The following is a 19,603-nucleotide window of genomic DNA, read 5'->3' on the forward strand; positions in this document are numbered from 1 at the left end:
GTTTCGCATACACTTGTAATGTAAGTTGAGCTTATAACTTGAAACAATCTATAAACTAAACATTATTGGCCTGGCGTTAGGCGGATTTATTTTTCTATGATGAGCAACAGTGTTCTGAAATGATTTTCCACTCTGGCGTATGCTCCGTTGCACTTTTTTCGACCATAAATACCTGGTTGCCTTGTATTCAATTGAGAGATTCAGAGTTTGGTCATAAATATTACATCAATCTTTTTAACAACCGAGGGAAAACCTCAGGGTGCTTGCCAACGGTCCCCCCCCCCCCCCCCCCCTGTTCTTATCAAGAACCATCTGACTAACCTCTCTCCACCATGGACAGCAATATTTTGTTAGAAGAGAATATAAAATAAAAAATGATGGAGCATTCATGTTAACAGTGTCGGTCATGAGGGTATATGGCTTTCACGGTCGGTCACGTTATCACTTTCAATATGCCCCGCATAAGAAAATTGTGAAGAGGCTATGCTAAAGTACAGTAGCAAGTCATATAAATTACCTCTTGCAAATTAAACAGCTTTTATCACACAAAGAACCTTGTGACTGTAACTAATAGTCAAATGGTCAGCTTGGTTTCTTTCTTAGACGCTGCTTGGAGTCCTTCAACTCAGCTATATAATTACCAACGTGAACATACTCATCTGACAGAGAGGTTACCTGACTATGCCTACACGGGTTCTTGCTTCAGTGTAAAAGCCTCAGAAAAGTCTCCGAGAGATCAATATGGCAGTGACACATATCTGAGCTCTGAACGGACACACCTGAAACTTCCCTGTCGCTCGCGTACACAGCTTACGATGGCTCTGAAAGAGTTAAAGTTGTGACAAAAACACCATTGTCTACTGGCACCATTTCTGCTCAATACCTCATACACCCCACTTGCATGGACAGGTTTAAAATGACGCGCTAGCTAGTTGTATGCACCAGAAATCTATTTCAAGCCGAATTTATATAGCAGCGCCTTGAACATGATGTTCAGCCTCGCACTACGTGTTTATTTTTACGCTCATTCATGTCTCAGCTCTGTAGTTGTTAACACAGAGGTGAAACTTCAGCAAAATGATCAAGCACATGTGTCACACCTTAGGTGCTGTGGTTGAGATCACTAGCAATTTCAGCCGCGTTAAGCATTAGTTTATTCAGTGAAATGCAGCAGCACTCGCTGGCAAGCAGCCCTCTCAGGGGCCCATATTAAGGCAGCAGATAGGACTACGGGCAGTTGTCAGGTCTTCTTTCTCAGTCATAAGATGGCCTGCTAGAAGCCACAAGTCGATGAGAAAAGTGGCAAACGCCACTGCTTCCATCATGAGTGCATCATTGGGCTAGTCTACAGGGATTTGAGCGGGCCCCAAAGTTGACAGGTGACTGTCATTGCAATGCAGCCGCTGCTAAAGGTGCTCACTTTCTTCTTCACATTCCATTTAATTGAAGATATGGAAAAGAGCTAAAACTGGCAAAATGAACAATATCTGAGCTCTCACTGCGCATACAAAAATTCACTGCGCTTGAAGTTCACCAGGCGTACCTTGATCGGCCGTTTCAAATCCCAATCAAAATTTTTTGCAATCGGGCAGCACCATTATGAGGTGATTTATACACAGTCGTATTATCTGGTTTAAACGGTCGAAATCGTCGCGCACAAAAATGGGCAGGATGCCATTTATCATGCCATTGGAACAAGCTACAGTGGAGGCTTTGAACACATTTTGTAAGTTCCTTCGGCACGAACTGTGACATGCGCTCGCAGCTGTGGCGTGTTTGCTTCAAGCACGAAGACCTACTTCTGTCGCTGCTTTATTAATAATCTGTCTTCAGCAGAATGGCAGACTGTGTCGATTCTGATGGCCGGTAATTTTTCATCAATTATTTTCCAAAGCTTACGATCGATTTGTGAAATAACAATATCAAATGATTTGCTGCCCATTCAGATGTATTTAGTAACACAACGTTCATTACTGTACAACCAAGATGGATTCATGCCGGAAGCATAAATCCTGCGCGAGCTTTCCCTGAATGGCCAAGACATAAAGTAGGTAGAAAGAGTCCAACATTTCAACAGAATACGCCACACAAGTCGCGAAATTTGGCCACAACAACCAACAGGCACTATATATCATACTACAGCCCAGATGTAAAAGTCATTATGTATTCTGGTTCTCACAGGAATGCGCTCAGCAAGGGTTCAAACACGCTTAAAAACACTGCGCCTCATTTGTTTCACCACTGTTTTAGGCGCTTTGCACTCACGTGCAAGGCAGATAAATTTTGAACACATGGGCTTTAGTATCCCCTGAGAAAAGGCTTAAATATTTTACGACAAAAAAGTCCGACCGGGCGTCCCACCAGTCGGTGACACGTGGCCCTGTTGTTGCGTAGGATATCACCGCAACACCGACACTGAACCGCATCCGAACGCACTTGCACGAGTTCGTCTCGCATTGCTGTGTGACACCATCGGCCCTGTGGAGCGCGCACAAATAGTTGGTATTCCTCTGCTCGGCCTTACGAGTTGGTCACGGAGCGGAAACCGTACTCGTCCTCGAGCCGCGCTCTGTCCCCGCTCCACTCCTGCTCCAGAGACTTGGATATGTTGCGCCTCTCCTCCTGATTGCGCACCAGCGAGTACAGGTTGCTCCTCTGCTTGGGCCGGTGCCCCGGTTCGCTGGGCCTCGCCGGCAGCGGAGGCGGTGGCCGCGGCAGGTCCGACGCGACGCTCCCGGCAGCGCTGACGAAGTCGTACAGCACCTCCTCGTAGACGTGGTACTCGGAATCCGAGGGGGGCCTCTGGCCTGGCTTGGAGCCGCCGCCAATGTGGGTGTCCCGAAGCGGCTGCTGGGCTGCGGATGGCTTGCAAGGCACGGCCTTGCTGGGCCGGGGCTCGAGCAGCTTCTTGTGCTGCAAGTCCTCGATTATCTCGAGCATGCACTTGGCCACCTCGTTGAAGCGTGATTTGGCAGAGCGCATCAGCGTCGGCTTGGGAGAACTGGGCTTCGCGCTGAGGGCTGCCGGCTGAGGGGCCGAGCACCGCGGCGTAGGCACGGGGGCGTCTTTCTCCGTTGAGATCCGGACAGCAGCTTGCTCCGCGGGAGGGTTATGTGACGCCTGCGGCAAGGCCACCGGCTGCTGATGCGGTTGCCTGCCATGGCTCTGCGACCGGCGGCTAGGCTCCCCTGTCAACGTTGCATGGTTGTGGTCTTTGGAGGACTCTTGACACTTGTCTGCGATTAAAAAAGTACAGCGAAATAAGCGCAAGTTTTCAGGTATCTTCGTTTCCTTGCCATTTCCGCATGTAACATATTTAAAGCAATTTGAAACCACACATTTCCCGCCCTTCCCAAACAACGTGAATATCTCTGGAAAAGAAATGAGTGGGAATGAAGAAGCGTAGCTTGTTGGGCCAGTTGGTGCATGGTATGTAGAAAACCAGCGAAAAGGACGCATTCACAAGGAGGAGAAGTACACAGGACAACGCTGGAAGCGTTGTCCTGTGTACTTCTCCTCCTTGTGAATGCGTCCTTTTCGCTGGTTTTCTACATACAAATGAGTGGGACTTATGTTTTAAGACATGTCATTACATTTATACAAATGCATTTTTAACAAGCTTGCACATAATCAGCGTTTGACCATGTCGACACCCTTGCGCCATGTTCTGCCACTTCTGGGTTGATTTTGGGCCTTAAGTGACTAGAAAACTAGAAACCCGCGCCAGTTCTTGGACTACAAATAATCTGATTCCAGAAAGAGGATTTCGGGTACCCGGTATGTGGGATCCCAACTGCACAAGACGAAGAAGCAAGAAGCTAGCGATCCTAGGAAAGACATTCAGGACTTTTTCAAAGCCTCTTCAACTTTTTAACTTTATCAAGTTAGCCGCTTAACTGATTTCTGATAATTAACATTTTAACTGTGACAGTTAGGTGACCAATTGCAATTAGGGATTCATTTTTGGTCGTTAGTAATAGCCATATTAGTTTTTAGAATTTCGAAAACACGATAACCCTTGGCGCTAAGGCCCAACAAGTTTTGCAAACATCGCGCCAAAATGCATGCGCTTTCGCAAAGCATGCAGGCAAAGCAACCCGGCCTAGGCACTTAATTAGACGAAACAGCCTAATTTTGTCGAGCCAGAGCGCCGAGGGTAATCACGTTTTCTAAATTCTATAAAGCGATATGGCTGTTACCAACGACCGCCTGCAATGTTTAATTGCAACCAGTAACCTAACTGTAATAGCTAAAAAGTTAACTATCAGAAATCAGTTAAGCGGCTAACTAGTTAACATTGTTTGCATGTTTTATGATGTCCGCCAAAGCAAGTATTATTGTGCCGCGGACGCCACCTTCATACCTGAAAAAGCCTATTTTAAAACATCTTGGTCTACCTTCGCTGAAACACGTAGTATATATATAGGTATCTATATATTGATATATGGATATATATGCATATTGAGGGCAGAACCACAGTGTTTGTGTGTGTGTGTGTGTGTGTGTGTGTGTGTGTGTGTGTGTGTGTGTGTGTGTGTGTGTGTGTGTGTGTGTGTGTGTGTGTGTGTGTGTGTGTGTGTGTGTGTGTGTGTGTGTGTGTGTGCGCGCGCGTGCGTGCGTGCGTGTGTGCGTGTGTGAGAGAGAGAGAGAGAGGTGAATTTTCTATCCCGCCTAGTGCGGTAACTTTCTACTGGCTAGTTTCCCGATTAGTTGTTGGGCTGCGGCTGCGCAGGCCTGTGGATATTAATAACGTGGTTCTGTCTTCAATAAATCAGTAGCAAGTAGTGCCCGTGATCGTCTTTCTTTCTTTCTTTCTTTCTTTCTTTCTTTCTTTCTTTCTTTCTTTCTTTCTTTCTTTCTTTCTTTCTTTCTTTCTTTCTTTCTTTCTTTCTTTCTTTCTTTCTTTCTTTCTTTCAGCATCCTATTGTGTTTGCACTAAAAGATGAATCCTTTGTCAGAAAACCAACTAGCCCGTCATCTAACTTTCTCAAAGTATATCGAAAGGACCCCCAAAATATTGAAAATAGAGCTACCCCATAATATAGATTAAGGTTGATGAGTGGGTACGGATTAGTATAATCCCATACATTATAATCTAGTGGAAGGTATTCCATCATTCTAGAAGGTGATGACCCATGGACTGCATGAGCCATCGAACCAGTTCCAATTGGGCTTCGGGGGAAAAATTGAAAGAACATTAGACATCAGACAACCTAAATGCTAGCTCATTTGTATTCCTTTAAAGATGCGGTTAAAAAGGCCCCCAAATCTTTTGTAAACCAAGTGGCGCTCCTGTCACTACAGTCTTCGTTTCACATTGAACGATGTGACATACAGCGTAACGTCCTGCAAAATGCGTGTATTTAGAGTAGGCAAACGTGCTTGTGCTATTGTAGAACTTTCTACCTGCTATCGCAGTCTCGCTTAATGAACGTGTACAGATCTGGAAGCATGAGTCCGTGCAGCCTGTCGATGGTCAATCGTCAGGGACGCTTCACTACACCGCCCTTATAAAAATCGGCTATAGACAGTCTTTAGGCTTCTTGTTGACTCTATTGACTTCCTATAGATATTGCTTTTTGTCTAATCATAGTCTATAGACTGTCTATAGAGAAAAGTCTACTAAAAGTGTATGGCCATAAATCTATAGATGGTTTATAGACTGTCTATGGCATTTGTATTGCCTATAGACTGTTCTCAGGAATTGTCAATAGACAGTCTATAGACTTTATAGAAAGAAGTCTATAGACACTCTATAGACTGTCTAGAACTTTTTTTGTAAGGGACGCGTTTGACATGCCGGGAAACGTTTTTCGGCGTAGCTTACGTCTGTCTATAGCTGAAGCGTAGCAGTTTTCAGGCGTGCATGCACTCCGCGCCATGGTGAACCTATGGAAACTTCGTCTGCATAGTCTACGAATGCATGCGTGACAAAAAACAGCAAAAAACTTTTACAAATCATCCCTTTTATCTATTTACTCCAGACATAGCTAACAGTGGCGCCTAGCGGTTCCTGCAGTGCCTACACAAAATGAATGCAAAACGTGATGCCCGACTGCACAGGGGACCGTTCACAGCAGAATCTCAAGTTTAGCTGTGCTGCAGGCAGCAGCCGCCACGGCGTCTTACTTTTCATGACGGCAGCGAGCATGCTTTGTGAGCGAGGGAGCGCACGCCAGACATTTTCTTTTCCGTTCCTTTTTTCAGTCGAGCTAAATGTAAAACGTCGTGCTTTGCAAACAAGTTAGCTGTCTTACCATCGGTGATCGGCGGCCACCATTTGTCACTGCAAAGATGTGCCTAGTTGCGTACATTAATTTTCTTAAGCACACCTCTGGTTTTCAGAAATATATCTGAAATATTATTTCTATTTGTTTAAGAGCACTGGGTGAATGGAGAAGCTTTTGATTACCTGTTTAATGAAGAATTTTAATGTGGAACCTCTTTGAAGTGGAAGCGAAATTGCCAACAGATCTCTCACTGCGACATACGTTGCGGTAACTGTAACGCATTTATTCCTGCCGCCGCTCACAGTCGCAACAGAACTCTTATCCGCTTCCGATGGTACTGCCAATCGGGTTTCGAAAAACGACCGAAGTTGGCCCCGATTCCTTGGTGTCTTTTTGTCGCGATTACGTCCCAATTTCGATAAAAATTTTGCGATGGTAATCCCATGCCTACCCCCCCCCCCCCCCCACACACACACACACAAAGCCATGGTCTAGATTCTAGTGCTTGTTTTACAGTCCAAGCATATTGCCTCGCGTAAATTAACATGAAGTTCCCTGCCTTCTTTGATTCTGGTACAGCATAAACGGAAGTCCTGAAATGTGACTGACAAACACACGAGAACACTGCTAGTAAGTCGAAGGCGACCCGTTTATTAGAAAGCTACAAATGGGGGCTACGGAGCGCGCCATTAACGTCTAATTTGATGGAGGAACAGTGCTGACTGTTATCAGCGCATGAGAACGTTGTAATGAAGCCTTCGGCGAGTTTCACTGCACACCATCCCGGACCTCCCTCCTACTGGAAACCGCGGCAATGCCCTGGAGGAGGAACTCACCTTTCAAGCACTTCACCTTGGCTACACTGTAGCCGGCGTTGGAGCGATACTTCTCCTCGACCATGGTGACGTACGTCGACGGCGGGAAGCGGGCGTCGAGGTCGTAGTAGTCGGGCTTGCCACCGCAGAGGAGGCTGTCGATCTCCTCTTCGAGCGTTCCGCCGCTGTCGGGACGCTCGAGGCTGGCGCGCAGATTGGCGCACAGCGGGTCCTTGAGGATGGGTTTGGCCCGGGTTCCGGGTGCCTTGGCCGGCGACGAGGTCAGCTTCTCGGTGCTGAACCTCACCGTCTTGTCGGCCGCCGAGCCAACTCGAGGGCTCTTGGGGCTCACCGGCGACTCGCAACGGGCGATGGCCGTCAGCAGGGACTGGCGCAGCTGCATCAGGTGGTCGAGGTCAGCGTCCAGCTCTTCCTGGGTCGGCTTATGGCTGCCCTCGGCGGCAGCCAGTCTGGCTGCCGTCGGCGGGACGGTCTTCCCGACGGGCTTGGCTTCTGCCTCGTAGTCCGGTATCTCAGGCGTCGGGCAGAGGCTCTTGTAGCCGCTGTCGATGGAGCCCGCGTAAGCGATGGACTCGCCGTCGCTGTGCTGGCGTGCCTGGCGCCGCTGAAGGTACACGCTGGCGAGGTCGTAATAGTCGTCCGATTCGCAGCACGGGTCGTAAGTCATGGAGCCTATGGTGTCCAGCAGCGGGTTGCCGGAAGATAGGGAACCTCGCTGCTGCTGTTGGGGCTGCTGCTGCTGACTGCCGCAGGCCGCGTACGAGCAGCGTTGGGACATGGGCCTCTTCTTCCGTCGGGCGCCGGGCGACGCCGTGGGCGATGACGAGTCGCGTCGCACGTCGGGCGAAGACGGGATGCGAACGGGCTTGGGGGCTCGTGGAGCCTGCGCCGCAACCGAGGGGCCGGCGACAGGCCCCGCCGCGGCGGCGTCGTCAGCGGCGGCGGAGGCGCGCGGCTGTTGACTCGGCGCGCTGTGCGGCTGGCTGCCGTCGCTGGCCTGGTGGTCAGTCGGCGGCGGCGTCCCTCCCACGACCACGTCTTCGAAGGTGTTGTACATGTGCCACATCTGTCGGGTGAAGTCATCCCCTTGCAGGCTGAGCTCCGCCTGCGCCATAAAAGAAGACGACAATGAGGACGACTGGCCGACGCGCCGTCATCTCCTTATTTACAACCGCGCACCAACAGACGTGGCCGTAACTTTCCCTCCGCAGAGGGGAACACAACAAACACAACGCGGGGCGCCAGGAACTCGGAGCCGCCGCAAGGGAAAACAGACGGGACGAGAAGATCGCTGCAAGCACCGCAGTGTATTCGTTCTCGCGAAACCCTGTCCATCGGTGTGTGACGGCGAAGCTGTTTACAAAGACACTAAAGGGAAATGTCAAACTAAGCAAGACGGATAGATTATTCCTCGGGAACACTAGCGATATTTCTTCTGCGCGGAAAGGTGGCTGCGTTGCTGAGAAAACCGCGAATGAAAGTCAGGAAACCCTTCCACCGATCTCAAAGATCCCCAGGTGGTCGAAATTATTCCGGATACCTCCACTACGGCACCTCTTTCTCTCTTTTTTCTTTCACTCCTACCTTCCTCCTTTTCCTTACGTCGCGGTTGAGGTGTGCACCGAGATATGTGAGACACGTACTGCGCTTTTTCCCTCCCTCATAAATCTATTTAACATTTATTTACCTTCCATCAAAGAACCCGCGGAAAATGGACTAACGCGACGTCATTTCTATGACGCCTTTGCAATGAAGCTCTCCGGCCAATCACAGGCACCGCTTCCAATGACCAGAAACACGGCCATGAAACGAAACTAGCCAGTCGAGTCTGCCGTGCAGGCCGCCTCAGCTGCCTCACTAGAACGCCCGAAAGGCAGATGCTCTCCACCGGATCGCTTGCGTCACGTTGCGAACGGTTGAAATAAACTCCCTGGGCGCGAAAGAAACCACGTAAAGTTATCGAGGGGACTGAAGAACGAACAGCTGATCGCGATCACGCACATCTACGTCGGCGACGATGAAGCAGGCGTTGTGTGCTGTCGTGAAGTGTACACGCGAGTGATCCTCAAAACCATATGCTAGCAGCACTCAAGACCACATCTGAGTGAAAGACTGCGTGCTCGTTAAATGGCCACTGTGCTGTCTATTATCGCGTGTTGACTAACTACGCAGTATGCAGGCTGTGCAACTGCTGAACCTCCTTAATAATACTCGGTCAAAGAAATCTCCGCCTCCAAACTTTCCACCCTGGACACTCGCCTCGCCTGTCACGATAAATCAGTACATACCAGGCGTGCATACACATGTCACAAGCGGTGCTACAGCAAGCTGCTCTCACTTTCTTCACTGAGAAATATTCTGCGCACATCCACACCTTCAAATATGCCTCGATTTCACATAAGTCTTCCTCTTGTCATCTTGATGTGATAGCATAACTGTCGCATGCATTAAGGGAAAGCTTTTCCAGAAACAGCTTTTATGTTTCATGTTCTGTGTTATTCGCAATCAAGAAACAATCAAGCAATACATTTTCGGAGCTGGACCGACATGATGAAAGTATGAGCCAATAAAAAAAATGTGGGAAATTCAGTACATTCTTTTTAACGCGACAGCGTTGGTACCCCCTGTCGGAAAAAACTGTCCGGCGTCGGCGGCATTGATGAAAGTTTGAGGCCTCGCAGCCGGAGAAGCGACCTAGGTGTGCACTTAGGTCACGTGGCCTATGGAGTGGTCACAACTTGTCCACCGGATTGCGAACAAACTGACCACCATGGCAGTAAATCAATGATTGGTCATGAGAGGTTGCTCGAGAAGAACAACCTGTCCTGATAAAAATGGTCTATAGACAGTCTATCGACTTCTTATTGACTCTATTGACTTCCTATAAAAATTGCTTTTTGTCTATTCATAGTCTATAGACTGTCTATAGACAAAAGTCTACTAAAAGTGTATGGCCATAAATCTATAGATTGTTTGTAGACTGTCTGTGGCAATTGTATCGCCTATAGACTGTTCTCTAGGATTTGTCTATAGACTTTATAGACAGAAGTCTATAGACACTCTATGGACTAAAACTTTTTTTATAAGGGTGGGTCGCAAAGCCCGCCGCTCCACCACTGCGCCAGGAGTGGTTTGAGAAATCCCAGCGATTTCTCCCAGCGATTAATCCCAGCGATTAATCCCAGGTTAATGTGCAGAGTTGAAATTATTTTTATGGTCTGTTTCGCGCACTATGCTCCTACCGTATCAAGGACTCCCACGAATGAACTCTAGAAACGCACTGCATCACAGAAGAAGCTTGTGTAGCCTGACGACAAACGAGCGAAACCTGGCGGATTTGGTGGCACAATACGTCAGCTAATCCACCCGCATGAAAGTCCATTTTAAGGACAGAGGAGATTTTTTTTTTTTTGGCTTTCTACGCAGATTCATCTACACGGCCTCCGTGCATAGTTTTCAACCTGATGTCACATTACCCGAACCTTTGGTCCGCGCTACACACACAGACAAAAGAAGTCTGCAGGGACTTGATGAATGCGGCCTGACCTATCACGTTAGAAGCTCGTTCACAAGGTTTTCCACGTGTACAGTTTCGTGAAAACGCAAACATGCGACGTTCGCATGGCCATGACAAATGTACCAAACTTCGGTTCGCCCAGGGAATCACTCGACATCCCCTCCACTGCCACAGGCGCTCCGCAATACGGTCGCGAAGATGCTCAAAGCGCACAAACTGCATTGGCGATCCTCAAGAGAGGTCCCTGGGTAGTCGTAAAGCTCCGGTGCTTCGTGTGCCTGCCGTTCCCCCCCCCCCCCCCCCCCCTTTTTTTTTTTATTCGTCTCGCAATTTGCAGAGAGCGAGGGCCAAAGTTTCTTCCAGCACGCTTGTTCCATTTCGTTTCTTATCTATGCGCCGGCTCACGGAAGGAAACGCCCTAAACGTTTCTTTCTTTTTGGGCAGCTATGAAATAGAAGACGAGACCTAAGCGGAAGCGACGGCCCGAACACGCTGCGCGCGCTGAAGCCTGCAGCGTGGCCATTTATGGATAGGGCGTTGCACGCTGACTGAGGTTCGCCTCCATTCGCTACGCGGCTCGACGAAGAGGGGTCGCTTTTTTGCTCTTGCGCTTGAAACATCGCATGCGGCGTTCCCATCGCTGCCGATACATGAGGATAATATGTTTCATAACTTTTATTCACAACATTTATGAACACTCGTGATCAGTCTACGGCGTGTGTTACTCAGCACCAAGTCAAATTCCTATTCGCGCATTTGTAGCTGCTTTTAGCAAAGGCTGTGGCTAGAGTTCCGTCCAGACGGAACTACAATTTGCGCTAGAGTTCCGTCTAGACGGAACTACAATTTGCGCTAAAGTTCCGTCCAGACGGAACTGCATGTAGCGATGGGGTTCCGTCCAGACGGAACTGTATCTGACACCATACAGTTCCGTCCAGCATTATCTGCCACAAGAGTTATGTAAAGACGGAATTAAAGCTGGCGATAGGGATTGGGAAACCAGTTTGCTTCCAAACTTTTGCATGTTTATTTTAAAAAGTGGCAATCCTGTTCCGCATAATGTGTGACAGGATATTCTGCTGCATCATTTTATTTTCCAAGCAGACAGTGAGAAATAGAACGAGTTTTGGCTTTGGTTTGTTGGTGCGTTTGCATAACGCTTGTTGACCGTTTGTGTACGTCTTAGTCTTTTTCGCGCTACGTCATCTTGCAGCACAAACAGCGACACGGCTTCACATCACTTCGCGAAGAGTTTCTGCACTCTGCTTCTAACAGTGTCATTTTCCCGATCCTGCATGCGTGCACGGAAGTTATACCTTCGAGGATGTAACTGAACGCAGCACGCGGACAGATATTTTGGTGCCGTATACATGCGTAGAGAGAACATCTGGGTACAGCTTTGTCAACTGGTTACTACAGAGGCAAAGAAATGCTTTGTGTGGGTAGAAATCACTCATTTTGTATAGTATGGACAGTACGGACAATAGACAGTTTTAGTTTTACGTAAGTAGAACCTTCACGCACGTAAACGTGAGCAGTCTACGTAGCGTGCGCTCGTGTAGCTTCGTACAGTTTTAGCTACGCGTACAGGACGCAAACTGTGTAGATCTGCCATAGAGCCTAAAAAATGCGCTAGGATCTTGTGCCGCGCCATCTAGTACAGATAAAGAAAAGTAATTTTGTTTAGTCCAGCTGCTTGGAGCGGAGCCAGGCCAAGCGACAGTGCGGACGCTAAATACTTTGCCCCTTTCTTCTGAGAAACGTTGAGCGATTTCAGTCCACCGAACTGTATGTTGCATGTTATCTTCGAAGGGATTGCATTCCTTTACGTCCCGCGGCATATTTAAATCATTGCTTTTCGAGAAGCGAAGGCGCGCTGGTGTCCCACTCATGTTGACGACGTGTGCGTATTGATTGTAAAACATTTTATTCGCCGGGAAGAGCTTGGCAAGAGGCCGCGTTAAGTGGTCGAGAGTACATAGCCCTCGACGACTTTGTCAGCCCACTCCACCACTAAAACTTGCGTTCTGGGGTCAGAGCTAGCCAGCACGGTCTCCCACCGCTCGAGAGAAGGAGCTGTAACTAGATCACCCGGAGGTGGCTCTATTTTGCAGTCCCACAGGATGTGATCGTAGGTAGCACGTTGGCCACAGTGTTTGCAGTTTGGGTTGTAAAGATCTGGATAAATGTGCGCGAGGAGTGATGGGGTGCGTATCGATCTCGTCTGTAGACGACGCCACGTAACCTCTTGTTCTTTAGTAAGTCTTTTGTCTGGAGGGGGGAAAATTCTCCTCTCTAATTTAAAATGATTGGTGAGATCATGATATGTGATCATTGAGTCCTTCGTGAAATTCAGGGAGCCAGACTCATCCACTGTCCGGTCGACGAAACCTCGGGCTTTATTGTGGGCTGCCTCGTTCCCCGGATTCCCCGAATGGGCTGGGACCCATATCAATTCGGAATAATTTGGTGAGAATTTGGTTGCGTTAAGGATTCTAAGGGAGGTGTTTGTAATTCGCCCTTTAGCGAAATTATTGATACCCATTTTGGAATCGCTGAGGATGATGCTCCCTTGGGTATGTGCTAGGGCGAGGGCTATAGCCGCCTCTTCTGCCGTTTCAGAGGATTTCGTTTTGATTGTCGCCGAGACGATGTGGTCACCATTCTCGTTCACAACCACAATTGCAAAGGCATTGGTATTTTTGTATTCTGCTGCATCTACATAAAGTGTTGCAGCGCACTGTCTGTATTTCTTATGTAAGGCTTTGGCTCGTGCTTGTCTTCTACCCTCATGGTGTAAGGGGTGCATGTTTTTGGGGAGTGGTTTGATTAGTAGGGCCGTCCTATAATCGCGGGGTAAGTCTACTTTAGCATCGTTATTCGTAGGTTGAAAGTTAAATCCGAGCCTGGTAAGAATATTCCTGCCAGTTCTGGAATTGGCTAATCGCGCTGTTTGAGCCATTAAATGGGCTTCTTTCAGTTCATTGTAGGTGTTATGTATTCCTAACCTCATAAGCCTTTCGGTTGAGGCATTTAGTGGGAGTCCTAACGCAGCCTTATAGGCCTGCCGTATCATGCTATCTAATTTGTCCTTTTCTGCTTTCGAAAATTTGAGATAAGGGGTGGCATAGAGTATCCTGCTTAGCGCAAAGGCCTGCACTAGGCGGCATAAATCTCTTTCCCTCACCCCTTGTCTGCGGTTAGCTATGCGGCGGATTAATCGCGCCGTCGCTTCTACCGTGCGTTTTAGCTTAGTGAGTGTGTCAGTATTCTTTCCATTTGTTTGTAAATACAACCCCAGTATTCTCATGGTCTGTACCTCTTTGACAGATCGTCCATTAACATAGACGTTTATTTGCGGGGGGGATGTCGTGGTACGCCTACCTCTTTGTTTACGACGGATCACGAAGAGTTCAGATTTTTGCTCAGAACAAGTGAGGCCGGATTCCCATGCGCATGCCTCAATGATGTCCACTGCTGCTTGGAGTGTGTCTTCTATGTAGCCTTCGTATCCTTTGGTTACCCAAAGTGTGATGTCATCTGCATAGAACGTGTGATGTAGGTCTGGTATTTGTGCCAGTTTGGGGGGAATTTTGATGAGGGAGAGGTTAAAAAGGAAAGGGGACAGGACGGAGCCCTGTGGCGTTCCTTTACTTCCTAGTGTGATTGGGGCAGACTCTATTGTTCCGACCGTTATCACTGCTGCTCTGTTAGTGAGGAAGGATCGGATGTAGTTGTACGTCCTTTCTCCGGGGTACGTGTGCGTATGGAGTCAAAACGTGCACCGTTTTGCTTTTCCCGCTGACTGTGCCGAGGGTCTCGCGATATCCCGCGAGGTTTTGAGCTTCGCGCGCTCTCGCGAGACCGTCGGCACACTCGTTGCTATGACGACCACAGACGCTTCTCCGTCAGGCTTAGGAGCTGCTGAAACGGATTTCTATGTGGAAAACAAAAGCTAGTTCTGACCTAAAACTTCATGCAAGAGCAAGAATGGACCAACTGAAGGCAAATACAGTAGTTTACAGCACGATACCACGTCGAGGGATTAGCGACGAAGCTGTTATCGTTGCGAAGCGGGCCGGCAGGGCGCCGCCATCTTGCCAACGCCACGGACGCAAGCAACGTGAAGACCGCCACGCAAAGATCCGAATCTCACGTACTTACGTCCGTGCGACCCACGCAGACACTTCACGTTCTTCGCATGCGCACTGGTGACCCGTAAGCGCTCTACTTACGTGAAGCTTCTACGTACGTGAAACTAAAAATTTCTATTATATGGACGGAACTCTAGCTGCAGTAAATATTCCGTCTGGACGGAACTGCTGCAGCAGCAAATGTTCCGTCTGGACGGAACGCTAGACACTCCGTTTAGCAAAACCGCACGATAACTTTTGTCCACTTATGGAACTGCCCTCGATTCATTTCGACGGATAATAGAGATCGTCTGTAGGGCAAGCGCAGGCGGAGGAGCTGAAACAAAAAAAAATGTGGTAGGGTTTCAACGTAGTTAAACCGAGCAGACGTCCGATAGCACGTGTTTAGCCCGGTTGGCTCGTGTTTTTGCTTCGATGGGTCGTCGGCACGTTTGGCGACGATATTAGTTCGATAGTAGTGAAGGGATGTTTAGTGTTTATCGAGACGTGGGAAGCGCCGGCAACGAAGACTCTCGCACAAGTAATTGATCAAGCAGTAGGGCGAGAGGCAGGGTCACAAGGAACAGTTCTCCAACACGAGCATCAGCCGGCCGCCTCAAGAGCTTCGTCGTCGTTGGCGTCGGCGCATGATCTGCTTCTACATTCATAACATATTAGTTGATGATGACGACGATGTGCAGTGCACAGCGCGAGAGTGTGCTTCAGTTTAACTCTAGCTTTAAGTCCCAAAATGATCCAAATACTCCACTCCTTGTACATGCGTGCGCTTGTATCCGCTACGCACCCTGGCCAATCCCCCGCCGTGGGTATGTGCCCTTAAGCCTGAGGACATCATCACCACGAGGCGTGATCGGCTGCGGCGATAAGATAGTGCTTTCATGCAGTGTCCAGCGAAGCTGATCTATTCGCGTCAAGCCGGGCGGTTAACTTTGCTGCTTGCTATGAGGGTCAGACGTTGCCCTTCTGTCGAGTAAAACCTCCCAGGGAAAATCTTCCCGTTTTCGGTGTCATACATACGAGCAATCTCGAAGCACGACCTCTCCATTCTGTAGAAATCGCTTAGAGTCCGCGTAATCAATTGAAGGCTTGCGGTCCCGTGAAGTGCGCTGTGCAGATGCGACTGAAAGGTAGATTCACTTCCTACGCATGGCTGGGAATGATGTGTGCCCTGTTTCTATACAGAGATCGCGCGCTCTAACAGCGAATCTGCTCGGTGGGCGCAGAAGGCGCACCTAGCGAGAAAGGGATTATAAAAACTTTTGGGGCCAGTCCGATGATGTCTAATGAGCCTCTTAATTAATCACTAGCCACTGCTTACACGGCTGTTTCTTGCGCAGAAACAGTGCTGATCACAAAGTGCGCAGAGAAAGTCTTGATCGCAAACGGCCTCACTGAAGATCGTGGAGAATGCCGCCCTCCGTGCCCAAGGAATCTTGCCGTTTTGTTTGCCATGGGAAGAAAGGGTTGCGGCAAACGCAAGCGGGTACCGCTACCATTTACCGCGCACCCTGCGCCGCACCCTGCGTATGCCCTGGGGACACCAAATGGCGCCAGGTGCCGCATAGGGACCAATCAGCGTGTGCACGCTGACGGCACGCGACAAGCGGTAGCGGTGACGGTTCACGCTGTACTAAATTTCTTCATTGCATATACTATATTAATTATGCATTTATAAAAGATACCTAGAGAGGTTATTTATAAACGCAAAGGTAAAGAGAACAGCGCGAACAAAACCGTAAAATCCAGATTTTTTTCAACAGTATTTCTGTCTTTCTTTCTCTCATTCCGTCTCCTTGTTCTTCCTGCCATTTCCTTAGTTTTACTCAACTTGTTTTGCGATGCGAGCTGAAATTTCTGTATTTTCTCACTTGACCCATGCTGCCGGCCACTAAGCCCTCTATTGTCTTGGGCAGGCCCGCATCTGTACCATGACACTGCACCAATAAAGGATTTATTATTATTACAGAGCCTCAGCACTATCCACTTGCAATCCTACAACTATTTCCACATTGAAGGGACTTGCAGCGCCAGCGATTCGCTGTTCGCCGCGCGCCTCTGCTGTTTACGAGGTGTCGCAGTGTCAGCCACCGATGCACGTTCGCGCGCCTCCCTCGTTGTTTTACACTCGCTTCCCACACACAGGGCCGAGCTCGGGCGAGCGACCCAAACGCTCCATGGTATGCGCGTCGTCAACAGGCCTTGCGCGGGAAGCGATTTCATTGGCTGCTGTCCCAGAGGAGGGTCAAGCGAGACACACGGGCGGTTCAAGGGGCTGCAGACGGAGCAGATGGCAGACAGGGTCAGCCATGGAAGTGCTCCGAACAACTGGTAGTAGCTAAGAGCTAGCGACGATGGCGAGAGCGAGCTCCGAGGTAAAATTTCCTAATCCTTCTGGGCTTTCAGCGGCCACCGTGGTCAGCTTTGCTTGCGAATACAGTCCACATAATGTTTAGAATATCACCCCCTCCCTTCTACATGTCTCGCGCCCAAGTTGAATCACATTTCCACGGAGGACGGATCATCTCCTCAAGTTAAAGGCAACTCCGGTGGGTTTCGAACATTTTGAGTTGACTATCACAGTATATTTATTCGATCATCCTGTCAAAGTTCTGATGAATAGCTGTTTTATTAAAGTAGTAAGTGCACGTACAGTAATAAGCAAATCATTTGTAAAGGAGCAAATGCCACGAAACTTGAACGAAAACGGGTTCGACCAAAGGATGACGTCACGACAGACCAAAGTGTGACGTCACGGCTACTGTAAAAAAAAATCCTGTCGTGTGCCTTTGCATTTTTTTGTTACATTGGTGACTGGAAGCGACACCATCGATCATTGTTTTTCTGAAATAACCAAACACACGCTCTTTCTGTTTCCCTACAGCAAACGCAGAGCTAATATTGATGCACGTGCATTTCGTGACATCACATACTCAAGGTTGCTCGTATAAGTCGCCCGACTGAAGCTACGAAACCGGGAGATTTAAAATTAATTTGCGCTGAAACAGAACGCCGACCAGCTGCAAACGTTGGCACAAAGAATCAGAAGACTCCGGAAGACTCAGCGGTTATGGCGCTCGGCTGCTGATCCGAAAGACGCGGGTTGGATCCCGGTGGCGGCGGTCCAATTTCGATGCAGGCGAAATTCTAGATGCCCGTGTACGGTGCGATGTCAGTGCACGTTAAAGAACCCCAGGTGGCCGAAATTTCCGGAGCCCTTCACTAAGGCGTCCCTCATAGCCTGAGTCGCTTTGGGACGTTAAACCCTCATAGATCGATAACAGCACTATCTTCCATTCGCGAAGCCCTTTAACAGTTCTTCCAAGCGCCTGCACAAGCGTAGCGTATCTTCCAAACTCTGCTCACGCACCTAGCCGACTTCGTCCCAGCGAAACAACGATGCTTTCCCTCGCTGGAACAAGCCCAATGAGTTGGAGGTGATATGCCTGCTGGAATGTCCCGGAAAGCACTCCTCTGCGGCATTTCCGCTACGAGCAGACTTCGACCAAGGACTCCGACCTCGCGCCCGGCCAGCAGCGCCATAAAGAATCAAACCCAGCGGGTCTCTGGCCCCGGAACGAACACAGGACTCTGGGCAGCGCATGGTGCCAGTCGGTCCGGCCAGAGAAGCGGTGCGGCGTTCCTCGAGATGAACGCAAGGAGAGGGAACCCTTCGTTCCTTCATTGTCCTTCTCCCGCGCCTCGCCGTGGATATCGGCATTTTTAACAGAAGTGTTCCAGCGGCTTTCTGGCCTGGAGTGCAACCACCGTCGGCGGCGCCTCCTTGAAATAGAATGCTCCCCGGGAATTCTTTGAGCAACGTAAAAAAGCGAAAATTACCGGACCGTTCCGAGGACTCTCGAAACACTGGACAGAGTTTGTGACAACTACGGAACCAGCAGTTCTGAACCAAGTGTCACGCTTCCACAGAACTTCAATGCTCAGCAGTCCACGCCGCTTTGACCCGATGAAAGGGAGTAGGTAGTTCTTGAGATGATGCGTGCATGGCACAGCGCGCTTCTCTTTCACTCCCTTAGAATACCTTGATCCAATATTACCACTTCCAGAGTAAAGCATGAGGTTCTCTATGATGACTGCGTGCGCAATATTTTTCGACTACTGAGCTGTGCTAAGGCTTCATTCCTTGGGGTATTTCTCCCGTTCTGCTTGGCAAAGGGGTACCTAGGTTTCACTTGTAGTGACTAAATTTTATGACGTTAGAGCGTCGCAGGAGTTCCTGCCAGGCCCCTTGGCACATCTATCCATGAGTTGATGCAGTCAGCTTCCATGGTATCCACCTCGCAGAAACCTTACTGAAGAGGAGAGCATTGCATACGACAAGCTCTGCCCATGAGATGCGCATTTCCATTCGCTGCTGCCAGGCTGGTTTTCCTTCACCGTGGCTTACAAACTCGCAGTGCTCGTTGTGGGTGAAGGTCGACCATCTACCGCTGTAAATCACCCTCCATTTCGTTCCTCACGCTTCGCGTCCCCATAACGTCAATGTGGCATAGTGACATTTGGGGGGCGTTGTTCAGCGAGAGGCCGTGAGCGGGAAATGAACGGGGAGACCGCCACCGACTCGGGCATCAGAAGGGTGCGTAGCTCGCCTCCTGGTGTCCCGGCTTTTGCTGGTGGACCATGGACGGCTTAACTCGCACACCCGCTATATGTGCCCAGGCACGAACGAAGTCCTGTCACCCGCCGGTGCGACACTGAGGCTCCCGATTCGGGAGAGGCTGATTTTGCTGGTTCTTCGTCATCGCCGGCCATTGGCGGTGACGACGCGCGAAGGGCCACCGACGCGCGACCTGCGTTGTCAAGATTTGCTCCGAGCAATCCCCACCCTTTGGTTGGCCGCGCGGCATG

The 19,603-nt window shown here is 49.3% G+C and overlaps 1 protein-coding gene across 3 annotated transcripts in view; it reads right to left on the reverse strand.

Moving 5' to 3' along the window:
- Positions 1 to 298: 298 nt before the first annotated feature.
- LOC149359214 (uncharacterized) overlaps positions 299 to 19,603 on the reverse strand; it is a 188,734-nt gene continuing 169,429 nt past the window's right edge. For all 3 annotated transcript variants that reach the window (XM_089571488.1, XM_089571489.1, XM_089571490.1), the window contains 2 exons: positions 7,067 to 8,171; positions 299 to 3,236 (listed from right to left, as the gene is read on the reverse strand). In XM_089571488.1, coding sequence (XP_089427614.1) covers positions 2,521 to 3,236; positions 7,067 to 8,171 — 1,821 coding nt within the window. In that variant the 3' untranslated portion in view covers positions 299 to 2,520. The remainder of the gene's footprint in view (positions 3,237 to 7,066; positions 8,172 to 19,603) is intronic.

This window comes from Amblyomma mixtum, chromosome 2 (genome assembly GCF_055824585.1).
Source record: "Amblyomma mixtum isolate Tamu chromosome 2, ASM5582458v1, whole genome shotgun sequence".
In the NCBI taxonomy this organism is placed as follows: Eukaryota; Metazoa; Arthropoda; class Arachnida; order Ixodida; family Ixodidae; genus Amblyomma; species Amblyomma mixtum.